Consider the following 13,234-nt stretch of genomic DNA (forward strand, 5'->3'; position numbering starts at 1 on the left):
TCGTCTTCTTCGCTTTCCTTTTAGGAAAATTTCTCCTATCTGCAATGAGCTTCTTCCTCATTTTCTTGACAATGATGGTGCCCCATTTAGGACATTTTAGATGCATTTATTCTCAAAGCCATGGGAGGACACATATCTACGTAAAAACAGCCATTTAAGTGCTGTAAAAAATACACAGGCTGCCTCTTCATCTCCACTCCTCTATCCTTCGAGCTCCTGCTTTTAGAAGCAGCCTCCTGAACCCAAAGCCTATTTTACGGCGAGTAGGTTTTCACTCCTGCCACTGTGCTTAGAGAAATTAGTCAGAGACTGACACAAGAAATCCACAAATTGAATTCCTGAAAAGCCAAGACAGGCAGACACATAAACAACAGGTGTGTACATACAGAAAGCCATGAAGTTCTGTGCAGGAACAAGGGGGGCAAACAGATACAATAATGAGCGAGCAGTCAATTGTGAGCCTTTCCACCCTGAACCCTTCTGTTGTTTGATAACTGTGAAGAAAAACATCTGTAGATCCTCCAAAAGCACACTATTTCTTAGCTCATTGCTTCTCTTTGTATCATTTTGGAAAGGTCACATCGTCTTTCACACATATTATGTGTACGAATAAATGGCTTACAGTGACTTAAAAATGATCAGTATAGCTTTTAAATGTTCTTAAAAACATTTTAACATTGAAAATGTTTTAATGTTCTATTCTAGTATTTACCATTTTCAGTGAGTCTGGTCACATGTATTTAAAATAAATATAAATTTATGATTTGCCATATCTCCTCAAGCTGATCTTAAATCTCGTGATGAATTAGTCATGAGACTGTGACACATACCTTTATCAAAGAGCAGCCCCACTGTGTGCATACAGTCCTGTTTATGTGCAGCCATGGTAGGCTGAGTCCATATTGTCCTTGACTCTCTGGTACCTTGTTTTCTAAGGTGCTTTGAGTACATTTTGTTGTACAGTTGATTAAATTAGCTTTGGGAGAAACTGCAGCAGGTGGTCAATAGATAAGCACAATTTTTTTCCTGGAGTGAATTTGGATTTTGTAACAATCCACACAGCTTTTGGCAACAATTTTTGCTTCTTCTGAATACTCTGCAGAGTTACACCCTTAGAGTATTTGTTTAATAATTTACCTCTGAGCGTCTTGGCAGATTGCCAGTTTGGCTCTTCTGGAAGCAGACCCTCTAAATGTGTTGGGATGCGGAAGCGTAGCCTGAGAGCCGGCCGTGACCAGGTGGATGAGAGCCGGGTGCTATTCTTCTAGTGTGTGTGTGTTGTAAGAGAAGCTCTTTGCACACATCAGGGGGGCTGTGATGAAGTGCCAGCAAGACTGCAGGGGATCATTGCTGCTGTTCCAATTTGTGAGGGGTTATGGGAAATGGAGTTCTGGGTTGTGTATACTGCATATTAAAAGCACAAAACGTTGGAGCGATGGTTGTGTGTAATGGCCCTATGTTGTCCAGATGACCACTTACACGCTTTGTTTGTCTCTGCGGGGTTTCTCCCTGCTAATCTTGGTCTGTGAGTACAGCTGCATTACAGTGATACAATGACCCATTTTTGAAAAAGCATTAGGGAGAGCCTACCTTAAGGCTTTGAAAGAAAAAATGCTCTACAAAGCCAGGTCAAGTCATCGCTTCGGAGCGATAAGAAGACATTAGAACCACAGCCTTGCTTTTGTCACCAACTTCCATTAAGTCCATTGCTTTCACGAGAACAGGACACATTGAAAAACAGCCTTACCAAATTCAAAGACTGGCTAATGTCATGGTTCTGTACATTTTATTTGCCTTGTGTAAAACCTACTTTAACCATGTCATTTAACATGCAAATTGGTATAACGTGATGCCCAAATGAACAGTTGTTGTGATAATCAATGTGGCACGCTGTACGCTGCTATGATGATTTAAATGAGCCTTTTTGGCACACAGAACTTTATCTTAAAAAAAAATGCATGTAAAAACAGGTGACACTTAAGATACCTGGTTGAAGTTAAATTTAGAAAACACCCAGCTGGTGGCTGAGGTAGACTAGTTGAACAACCAACCACCTGCCAGGTTTTATGACCTAGCTACATACATTCATCCACCTATTGTTTCATGCATTGCTCTGCATGTTCTGCCAAACTGTCAGGGCCGCTACATTCCCTTTGCATTCATAACCTATCCACAGGACACAAAGCGCTGCCAGCCAGCTGTAGTCTGCTCGGTTTCCTCTCTTTCCTTGTCCATGTCTCTTTCTCTGTCTTTCTTTCTTTTCTGTCTGTCACCTCTGGAAAGTCAGCGGGCAGGTGTGGCAGGAGGAGAAAACAGATGGCAGGGATGACAGGAGAAACCTGGGGGGGGGTGTGAATCACACACACACACGCCTTTGTTTGAGCTACTGTTGAGTTCTGACATTAACATGGAGATCTGTGAAAACTGACTCTCTTTTGGAATCAGCCTCATGTGGTCATTAAAAGAACTGCGTCATTGTGTTTTATACTTTAAAAATAAAAATGGCTATTTATTAAACCCTGGATGTATCATGATCAAGAGCTCTGAGAGTCTGAGTGTCACTAAATAATTCATTCATGCAAACCCTGCACCCATGTGGTCTTTGTGGGTTATGAATCATATGCTGACTGGTGGCGGTGTCTTTGTGCAGGATGTCGCTTTGTGATCTGATGGTTTTGTTCTCCGCTTTGAGCCAATCATATGTGGAGTCCAGAGCCTTTGTGTGTTGGAGGCAGCCACGGAGGTTCTTGATTTCATCAAGCAAAGTGATGTTTGAAGTGTTGATGGCTTCGATTTCAGCTCTCAGCTGGTCACCCTTTGCCCCCACAGCTTTCTGCTGTGAGATCTTGTTCTGCAGCTCTTGCTGCTCTTTCCACAGCGTATTATTTATCTTGCTAAGAGCCTTTTCTCTGCCTTCAGCATCTTGAGGGGTTTTCTTGATGGCTGTCTGATCCTCATATTCCACCTTGACTGTCCGGATTTGGTGACGCAGCTGCTTGTTCTTCTGTCTCATGGCATCTATCTGCTGAAGCTGCTAAGAGTTGTGTTGTGTTTTATTTAATGACCTATCTCACTGTTTTGTGCCTTCAGTGCTTTCTCCTTAGCTTGTAGCTCACTGTGTTTGCCATTCAGGTTTTTTTCTGATCTGAAGGTTTCTTTATCCAAGGTCTCCATTTGCACCTGTGTTTCCTTCTGGCACATGAACTCCCAGTCTTTCTCCCTTTTCTTGTCAGCTTCTTTAATCAGACCCTTGAATTCCTTCTGTGGGTTTTTATTCTGCTACTGAAGGACACCTCTGGACGCCCTCTTGGCTTCGGCCTTCTTATGGAAAGGCCGAAAACACATCTCCTCACTCATTTTACTTATCTTCTGCTTTATTTACTGTGTTTGAGCCACATAAACTATTGCACACACACACATGCACACAGTGCATATGGCCTCTATAATAAGCCTTTGATACTCTGGCCTTGACGCTGATGGCATGCTGGAGAGTGTGACAGCTTATAACATCACAATGATGGAGATGTCATTGAGCGGCAGTGTTTTATGAGTGACCTGTGTGCTTGTGACAGATTGAATTCTTGGTTCTCACCTTCTGTGTGCTGTCTTCTGCCTGTTCACACTTTATGTTAGGCCTATTAAATATCCATGAAGTTGCATTTCTCTAAAAAAAAAAAAAAAAAACTTAAGCAGGTACATACACACTCAATATCACACAGTTTTGTCCTAGCCTTGTCCTCAATTGAGTCAAGGCCCAGTGATACCTCTGGACGGGCCATTGACTCTTGTATCTCATAAAAATACAGTATAGTCAAATCTGTGTGTCCTCTAGTCTATTGCGATCTTATTAAGACTAATGGGCCTTGCGGATAAGCTTTAAAACAAGACGAATCGTGAAGGTTCATGGCTGTAAAGAGTGACAATAACCAGGCACCTGCCAGGTCAGTTGTTCCTCGTCAAGGATAATGTCCTTGTTATTTTTGATGTCTGCTTGTTTTGAAGGTCGTTTTTCATCATTGTGTGAATCCAGTGTGTGCTTTCCTAGACTTTTCACTTTATTATTCAAACGAGCTGCATAAAGTTGTTTTTTTTTCTATTTACCAGCTGTTAGTGATTAAAAAAATGCTTGTCTCTTGTTTTGGTTTCAGGGTATTTTCTGCAGACGCTCTTCGCGCCATCCCAGCGGTCATTTCAGGGCTGCATGCAGGCGATCCTGGTGGATGACCAACCTGCTGATTTGCATGCTGTGGAGAAAGGCACAGTAGGAGCGTTTGAGAATATCAGCCTGGATATGTGTGCAATCATAGACAGGTAAGAGTGATAATTGCCGCTTGCACACACATCCACACAGTTACTCATGAATAACAATACACGTTTAGGGGCGTACGCACAGAGCACAGAAACAATAAGTGTCATAAATCAAGATGTTTCCAAATGGGAAAAGTCATATAGTAAACAAGAGTGTTTGAATCTTTATCCCAAGACTTATGACTCAAGGCTCCCTTTGTTTTCTGCACAAGACTGTTTTGTTGTGCTTGTCATACTGATAAATGGATATAATTGATGGGGTGGATTTGTAGCATGAGGGGTTGTGTGTAAACACTCCATATTTCTTTCCATTTAAAACTGAAAGAAAAGAGTTTGTGCCATACTTGGACAACACTGCACGATCTTAATCAAACATCAGAGACGAGCCACATGGTTCTTTATTTCATTGCCAAGTATAACAGAACATGAGATTCTGCACAGCACATCCAAATGTTGGCTCAGTGGAAGCGTTCATTACAACTTGTTGACATTTCAATTTATTTCCTTGTCATGGAGTAGACAAACAACTGTGGGATGGATTTGCCATACACGGAGCCAACCATGCCTAGAGCTCAATTTTGAGTATGTGTTTACACTGGAACAGATGTCTGTGTGTGAGACATTTAAAGTTGGTGGATTGGTTCAACCTGACCAGTTAAAACCTGGTCTCATGTTAGATATAGGTTCAGTGGTAGTCATGCATCAGGTTTGTCAATAACCTAGATCAATATCCTTCTTGAAAGGAGCAGACACTAACTGCCATTGCTTGATTTAAAATCAATTAGGACTTGTTGGCTGCGATACATAAGTTTGGAGCACAACAACCAAATACCTGAGTATACCTATGTATTCTGTCACATGAGTCTATGTGACAACAAAAACAAATCAGACTGTGTCCGTTATAATAAAACTGCACAGCTGTGATTTTTTTTTAGTATTCCAGTGCTACTTTCTTTGCTTTTCTTCAAGGTTTGTATTTAGTTTTCTAAGAAATATCAGGCTTTTTGAGGTTCTGTCCAAACATTGTTATCACAGTGTGCTGCAGTTTCACAACAGGTTTTTCGAATGTACCTGCTCCACACAGTTTTCCCACCAAGTTTTTATTTTAGACAAAAAGTCCAAATCTTTTGAAATTTTGATGAAGCCCTCACTTTTAGATATATCATCACGCCTGTGTTTAATTAGTGGAATTGCTAGCAGGCTTCTGTTATCAATTGTTTTGCTGTTCCAGTGCTAGTATGAGGTAATGTAGTATGAAATTATTATTTTTGCAGATTGTGGTGCATTAGCACTGCTGATAACAGCATGCAGACTGTGTTCAGTCTTTGTTTTGTTTTTTGAAACAAATTTAAAATATTGAAGGTCCTGAGATGTCCGTGTTCATAGGTTTATATCCTCAGTGATTGCAGTGTTGCTCACCTCTATTACTTCAAATGTTACAGCCCAGCAATACTGGAGGTGGGTGCTGCTCTGCCGTGGAAGATGAATGGGTGCAGTGTTGCCATCTAACTAATCAGAATGTCTTTGAAGGCAGTTCAATACCTCTGTCTGACCTCCTTTTGATCAATGCTGTTCCACTGTGGGATTCTGTTGAGGCTGAGATGGTCAAAGAAACGTGCACACACACACATACACACATATGCAGATTCTTGCAATGTCACTGCTATTCTGTAAAGGTTTCACAAAAGGTACACACACTTAAAATGTTCCCCAATGTCTTTATGCATTTTCATTTTTCCCTCTCACAGGTTGTGTACGTCTCTGCGCACAATCTTACTGAGCACAATGCTTTTAGTGATAGTTGGTGGCTGTCAATCAGAGCCCATTGTAAAGACACAATAACATTTTGTGGGAACCTTTTTGCCTACTGCATCCATAATGTCTTATTGGCACTGTAGGAAGTGTGTTTTCTGCATCTTTGAGGCACTTCAAGGTTCATTTTTTGCATATAGCCAGTTGCTTCTAAAAGCCATTTGTGGTTAACATGGCAGGCATATACATGTGTAGGAGTGCATCACCAGCAGAATATGCTGAATTTAGTGGATAATTTTTCTGCCTGTGTATGTGTGTGTTTTTTTACAGCACCTCATTCAACAAGCACCCAATGTGTCACACAGAGTCAACAAAAAACGGTCACAATTCAGAACCCCACTGCTGTCAGTGAACAAGCCCACATTTGTATGTCATTATTACTGTAGGGAGGACAGTAGTGATCATCTTGCCTCCCTCTAGAGATTGAACATCTTTGTGTTTCTTAACTGCCCAACTGCCAACATGGCTGCAAGGCAGTCTCAGCGTTTTAAAAGGACCCCCGCAGCTCCTATGAGTCAGTGTTTGTTTTTCCTCCAGCTGTTTTTTCTGTTAACAGCACTTTGATTCATACAAATACGACTTAGATATTCTAATCACATAACCGGAGTACATGTGTGCTAGTGTATGTGTGTGAAAAACACAGCTTTAAGTCTGCAGTGCCTTAGGATCCATCCAGGCCCACAGACGGATCAAACCACGCAACTTTGATGTGTTCCGGTTGTTCGGCTGGTATTTAAATTTCAACAAGATAAAACAGTGATGTCTTAACTGCTGTGTGCTCAGTGCTGTGTTCACATTGTGTTTGCTCTCATCTACACAAATGTGAATACTAAATTGTAACAAGCTTTTAGTTAAGACACACAAATTATACATTGATATCAGACAAATTGACAAATTTGTCACCGCCTGCTGTGATCAATCAGCCACATAATTTAGGTGTTATTGTTAAAAATGTTTTGTTGGCTGTCATACGTAGTCTGTATATAATTGCATAATTGCTTCACCAAGCTATTAGATCCTATTTTTTTCCGCATTGACATATTCAATGAGCTGCTCTAATGAAAACCGCTGTCACTTATTGACTTGCTAAATGAACACATTTTAGCTGGCATGTGTCACAACTTATTTCCTACCAACAAAGTTTCACAAGAAACTTTGTTGGAAATAAAGAAGTCAAAGTTCCATTCCTATTCCTATTCCTATTCCTATTACCATTCCTGAGATACGAGCGACTTTGTAAGACATACGCTCATTGGTCGGATACGATTTGGAAGGTTCCGTAGTGTTAAAACATACAACAGACTCATTTACGTATCATTTTATCGAGGTGTAGGTGTTGCAACACTTAATCCTGCTCCTACTTAAACACAGTGACCATGAACAGGCTCACGTTGCTCTCACTGTCCTGTATCCTTCAGATGACCTGTTGTGTATTTAACACTCTGTAAATTCGACTTTAGAAGCACGGATGATGCAGATGTGGTCTAGCTGCCAGTATTTGACTCCATCGTGTCTCTCCCTGCTTCCAGGTGTATGCCTAATCACTGTGAACATGGTGGCCGGTGTAAACAGACGTGGGATAGTTTCAGCTGTACCTGTGATGGAACAGGATACACCGGAGCCACCTGCCACACTTGTAAGTATATGTGAAGGAAACTGTGTGTCCCAGTCCAATTTTTTTTTTTTTTTTTTTTTTTCCATTGCTCCTTTAACACCCGGACATTCTGTTCCTTGTGTGCGCATTTCATTTGGCCTGCCTCTGTTCGTCCTTTGAGTGATTAGGCTGCTTCTATGTTCAAAGCCACAATTCTCAGCTGAGGGACGGATGAACTTTTGAAGTGTTCAGAGGCCAGGCTTTTCTGACTACACTGTGCGTTTTGTTCTGCTCTGAGAAAAAGGAATCCTACCCAGAAAGCTCCAGCACACAAAGAGAAGAGTCAGAGAGAAAGGCTCAAACATTCCAGAATGCCATTCTTCTTCCCATATGACACAAATATTATGAATAGTTTTGTCTAACCCAATTAACCCAAAACACAGCATTTAGTTTAATAAAAGTCTGAGAAGTTAGATATAGGACTAAAGAAGAAGCATAATGGAGGAACATAAATAAACAGAAACCAAATAATTTATCAGTAAGTATGTGAGACCATTGCATATCTCCATGTGTGTGTGACTTGGTTTGAAATAATAACTGTATGTCTGTATAGAAATCTGAATTTACCACTCACCATACAATTGAAAAGCGTGTCCATTATATACAGAGAAGGCAATGGGTGAATAAGGGGCTGACTTCCTTCTGTGAAAATGCATGAATGAGTCACTAAGGAGACAGGAGACAGATGAAGGCCCAGCGGAAACCTGGGGATTAGGGTGTGTCATTTGACGTGGGTCAAATTTAGAGAACCAGTCAGGTAACTGTGGATAAGGGAGAGTGGGTGACTAATTCTTTTACTTTCTTTAAGCACTTTGTCAGAGTGAAGCTGGTCAGGGGTAATGGCCATGTGAGTGTGGCTCTGACTCTGTAATAAAAAATAAGATACTGCAGGTATTGAAGATGAAAAGCTAATGCATGTTAGCTGAATATATATATATATATATATATATATATATCTTTAATAGCACTCTTCTGATAAAAGTATCTAATGGCTGTAGAGAGGCTTTCTTTTTATTTATTTACTGTAGTCCAATATTCTAATCACAGTCCCTCTGGAGCAGCTTCTTTGACTTTCTCTTATTGCCCTTTGAATCTTTCTATTGTACTGAATAACTGCTAGGAAAAATGCCGGTTATTCAACTACCACTGTGTTACAGCCTTTGACCAGTGGCTTTGAACCACAACAACAACCTTAACCCCAACAATTCTGTTGATCGTTGTGAGATAGCTCAGCAGGGTCACTTTCTAACTACAATGGGTTTGTTGAAAAGAAATGTCCGCTCAGCAGGGAACTGCAGCTCTAAAACTTCAGCATGAACACAGGGATGTCAGGGAGATAACAAATAATAAAGTAGTCAGCGAAGGAGAAGCGGGAGAAATCAAGAACAAAAGGAAGACAGACAGTGTGTGGGAATGTGCGTTACGAGACATTTTATATTATAAAAGCAAACACTTAAACATGAAATGTGATTTAATGGGAACTGTATACCTGTTAACATTCAGACTTCAATAAAGGTTTCATTCAAAGCTGCACTCTTACACTTTGTCAGATAGATTGCTGGAGTCTGTCGCCTTGACAGACACTGAATAGAGACTTTCCCTTTGTTTTCCCTCCAGCCATCTATGAGCCTTCATGTGAGGCCTATAAGCATTTGGGCAGGTCCTCAGACACCTACTGGATTGACCCTGATGGCAGCGGACCTCTTGGCCCCTTCAAAGTCAACTGCAACATGACAGGTGTGTGTGGGACTGTACTATCCCTGTCCTCTGTGTGTGTGTGGGACTGTACTATCCCTGTCTTCTGTGTGTGTGTGTGTGCCTCAGTGTCTTCCCCCTTCCTTATTCTGTCTAGCCACAGTGACCTGTGAAGGCAGAAGACTCTGCAGCCCTTCTCATTCTTAAGCTCAGACAGCAGCAATCTTAACCTGCTGCACCTGGGGTTTCCATGGCAACCTACTCACACTTACTGACATTTAACTCTGAAGAACCAGCCGACACAGATGCTCAGACGCACACACGTGCACGCACACACACGCACCACAAACATATATGAAACAAACCTAAGAGTCCTCCAACTGTCTGAGTGACACTCCTCTCTCTTACACACACACAGAGCGGAATAAGTAGATAGTCTGGAACGGCAGAGCATGGAGGCAGAGCAAAGGCGAGACTTTTAATGAAATGTCACTGCACTCCACTGGCTAGCCCCTTAGTCACGCTGAATGGCACACTCACACACACCTCACAAATGTTAAGAGTTTTTCTTTCTCCTACACACACACACACACACCTCAGACACCTGAAACAGACGCACACACACACTCCCTGACTGACAGTGTGAATGAACCAGGAGATGTGTGAGTGACTGGTTCATGCTATAACAGCACAGAAGTGTCTATTAAACCTTGGAGTCTCATAGCTATAGCTTAGATTATACCTAGAGAGAACTTTACCTCCATGACAGACAAACTGCTGTGTGTCATATGTGTATATGGGTATATCTGCATGTAAAAGGAATCTCTTGTGTTATTTGCATAGCATATATGAAATGTTTAATATTGTTAAAATGTTTTTTTTTTATTATTTTTCTATGTGTAGAGGACAGAGTTTGGACAACAGTAGTGAACAACCTGCCACCAAAAACTGTGATCACTGGCTCTAGTAGAGAGAGACGCACCGTCCTACAGGTCAACTACAGCGCCTCTATGGACCAGGTAACACACGGCACCAATTCATCAAAGTCTCTGTGCCTTCTTAAGATCATGTGAACCAACAGCTGATAAATATTCCACATGTTTAATTTATCAGTGTGTCCAGAGGGAGCTCAGAGTAGAGCATCTGCTCCTTCACATCGAAAAGACCCCTAAAGGGGGGTCACACACACACCTGTGTTTGTGTTTACTAAAACACTGCAAACACAAAGAGTCCCTTTACACTTATTAATTCAAACACAAGTGAACAGCAGAGACACTTCACTATTCACACCTCAGTCACGTAACACCCAGCTGACCACTTGTGTTCACTGCCTGCACTAGAAGCTTCTATGCAAAGTTACTATGTTAGTGTCTTGCTAGACAAGTGCTAGATTTGTATCACTAGAGATTTGTGTCCAACATCACCTTTTGATTTTTTTTTAGAACATAGGTTCATTCTCATCAGAACAATCACTACAAACTGCATTGGTGACACATTATCTTCCTGTTAAGCTCTTTTGAACCAGACCACAGTGTGTCTTTTTCTGATTTTTACACTTGTATGTAGTTCTGACCAGTTACTGTCCTTGATGCATTTTAGTAAACACAGGGTCAGAGCTTAATGTTCACTTCATAAACTATCATAAACCTAGCTTACGGTGGCCCTAAAGGTCAAAACATGACATTTCTAAAATGTTTACTTACGCACGTTAAAAAAACTCCTGTTTTAACAAACCATTGCCACTGTGGTGTCATTCAACCTGACATTACAGTGCCGTATTCTTTCAAACACACAGTGATACACTTAGATAATGAATATTTAACCTTATGCCTGTGTCACTTGTCTGCTGTGGTTCCGCGACATGCAGCTCAGACTCGCTGCAGCGGCCTGAGTCTGCTCACACACAGCAGTCAATACCTTAATCTTTTTGGTGAGTGGTTATAGATTACACTTGTCACTCTCAGTAAAAAGCAAACTTTTTTTTTTACCTGTAGTGTGCATCAGGCTGGTATGTTGTATGAGAGATGACACGGTTTGAGTAGCGTATCCTTCCTGTAATTGTGTTCTCTCATAATTTGTATGGATCACTTGTTCCATTTACAGCTCCTCAAAGTCACAGGAAGCTAAATTAAAACTTTACAGCACACTTTGTTTTGATTTTCTTTCCTTATACATGTAATTGACCTGTCTCGGTGAATAAGATAAAATGAAAATATATATCCATGCTTGTGTGTTTCCAGGTGACAGCCATCACCACCAGTGCAGAATACTGTGAGCAGCAAATCGCCTACAGCTGTCGCATGTCCAGACTGCTCAACACTCCAGGTAAAGGCTGAGGGTGGTATCTTTATTCAGCTCTGACTCAAACACAACCAGACAGCGTTGACACTGATAGAATGTTTGCTTCTTTGCCACATAGTCAGAATTTAAAAGCAAATTCAAAACACTAACTATCAGGGAGAAGCCACAGCAAGGAGAGAGAAAATCCAGAACTCTGATGCTTTTAAAGGGCTTAGTGTGATTTGAAATTATGAGATTTTTATTTGTTACTAGATTTTGCAGACATAGCCAAGATCATTAATACACCAAACCTCTTCTTCAATTAAAAAAAAAAATGAGCTCCAACTCTCCAGCTGAGTCCCAGGCACTCTCCAAATCTGTGCCAAGGAGCTTTAAAAGCTGTTCTGGTGGCTGGTTGTCATCCACCCAGCACCACAACCACACATGATACAACTGAAACAGAGCTGTGGAAACACATTGTGTCCTGGCTGCGCTCATTCTGAATAGATTAACTTGGATTACATTCATTTGCATTAGATTTGTTTGGACTCGCATGCAGGTTGGCTGTACTGTGCTTGAGCATGGCCTGGTAGGGTTTTGAGTCAGTTTGGTTTGGATTAGTTGGGCTGGCTTGTGGTGGTTTGCCCTGGATTAGATACATTTGGTTTGTGTTGTGTGGCTCAGTTTGGTTGAGTTTATATACCGTCTATGCAGAAGAGGGGAGACGGATACAGATATTTTACTCTTTTTTTGTTGACTCTGTTGATATTAATCTAATATCTTGTTTTAGAAAAGCATTTGTGTGTCCATGTGTAAAGTTTTTTACAGTGCAGGGTATATTTTTTTTTTTTACTATGAGAATAACAAGCTTGCTGTCACTGTCTGAACCGCTTTCCATTTTGCATTTTCCTCTGTTTCTTCCTGCCAACACACACACACATCATGCCACACCTTAGGGAATAGCTTCATAAAGACAAGACACTCCAAGCAATTAAAGTGAGTGACTGGGTGAGACTGGAATGGAGGGTGTTGTTAGATGTGTTTGTGCGTAGGTCTGGTTCTTGATTGAATGAGTAGGAATAAAGCAAAAGGTGGTTAGTAATGGTTGGGTATTAGTGCAGTAGACCAAAACTTTGCAATTAACTTCCACTGTGCTGAGAGATGGCACCTACATCTACAAGTATATTGAGTGCATGGCACGCACACACACAAATATGCACACTTAATATTCTCTTTTAGTACTCTCAAGCTTAACATGCTGTTGTGAAAAGACACCTTGCCCTCCCACAACCACACACACTCGCACACAGCCAGCCAGCCCTGCATTAACTAGTTTACTCCTAATTCAGTACCTTGCAAGTTAGGGAAATCCAATTACCAGTCTAGAATGACAGAGAAAGTAGAACCAGGAAAAATCATTTACCCCAAAATATGCTTCATAAATTAGCTGTCAACTTTCATCAAATTACACTGTCAACAGCATTT

At 41.1% G+C, this 13,234-nt stretch overlaps 1 protein-coding gene across 1 annotated transcript in view; it reads left to right on the forward strand.

Moving 5' to 3' along the window:
* Window positions 1-13,234, forward strand: part of cntnap2a (contactin associated protein 2a) — a 137,987-nt gene that overhangs the window by 50,073 nt on the left and 74,680 nt on the right. Inside the window, exons 10-14 of the mRNA XM_028433048.1 lie at window positions 4,149-4,311; window positions 7,650-7,756; window positions 9,392-9,511; window positions 10,373-10,488; window positions 11,710-11,794. Coding sequence (XP_028288849.1) covers window positions 4,149-4,311; window positions 7,650-7,756; window positions 9,392-9,511; window positions 10,373-10,488; window positions 11,710-11,794 — 591 coding nt within the window. The remainder of the gene's footprint in view (window positions 1-4,148; window positions 4,312-7,649; window positions 7,757-9,391; window positions 9,512-10,372; window positions 10,489-11,709; window positions 11,795-13,234) is intronic.

This window comes from Parambassis ranga, chromosome 20 (genome assembly GCF_900634625.1).
Source record: "Parambassis ranga chromosome 20, fParRan2.1, whole genome shotgun sequence".
Taxonomy (NCBI): Eukaryota; Metazoa; Chordata; class Actinopteri; family Ambassidae; genus Parambassis; species Parambassis ranga.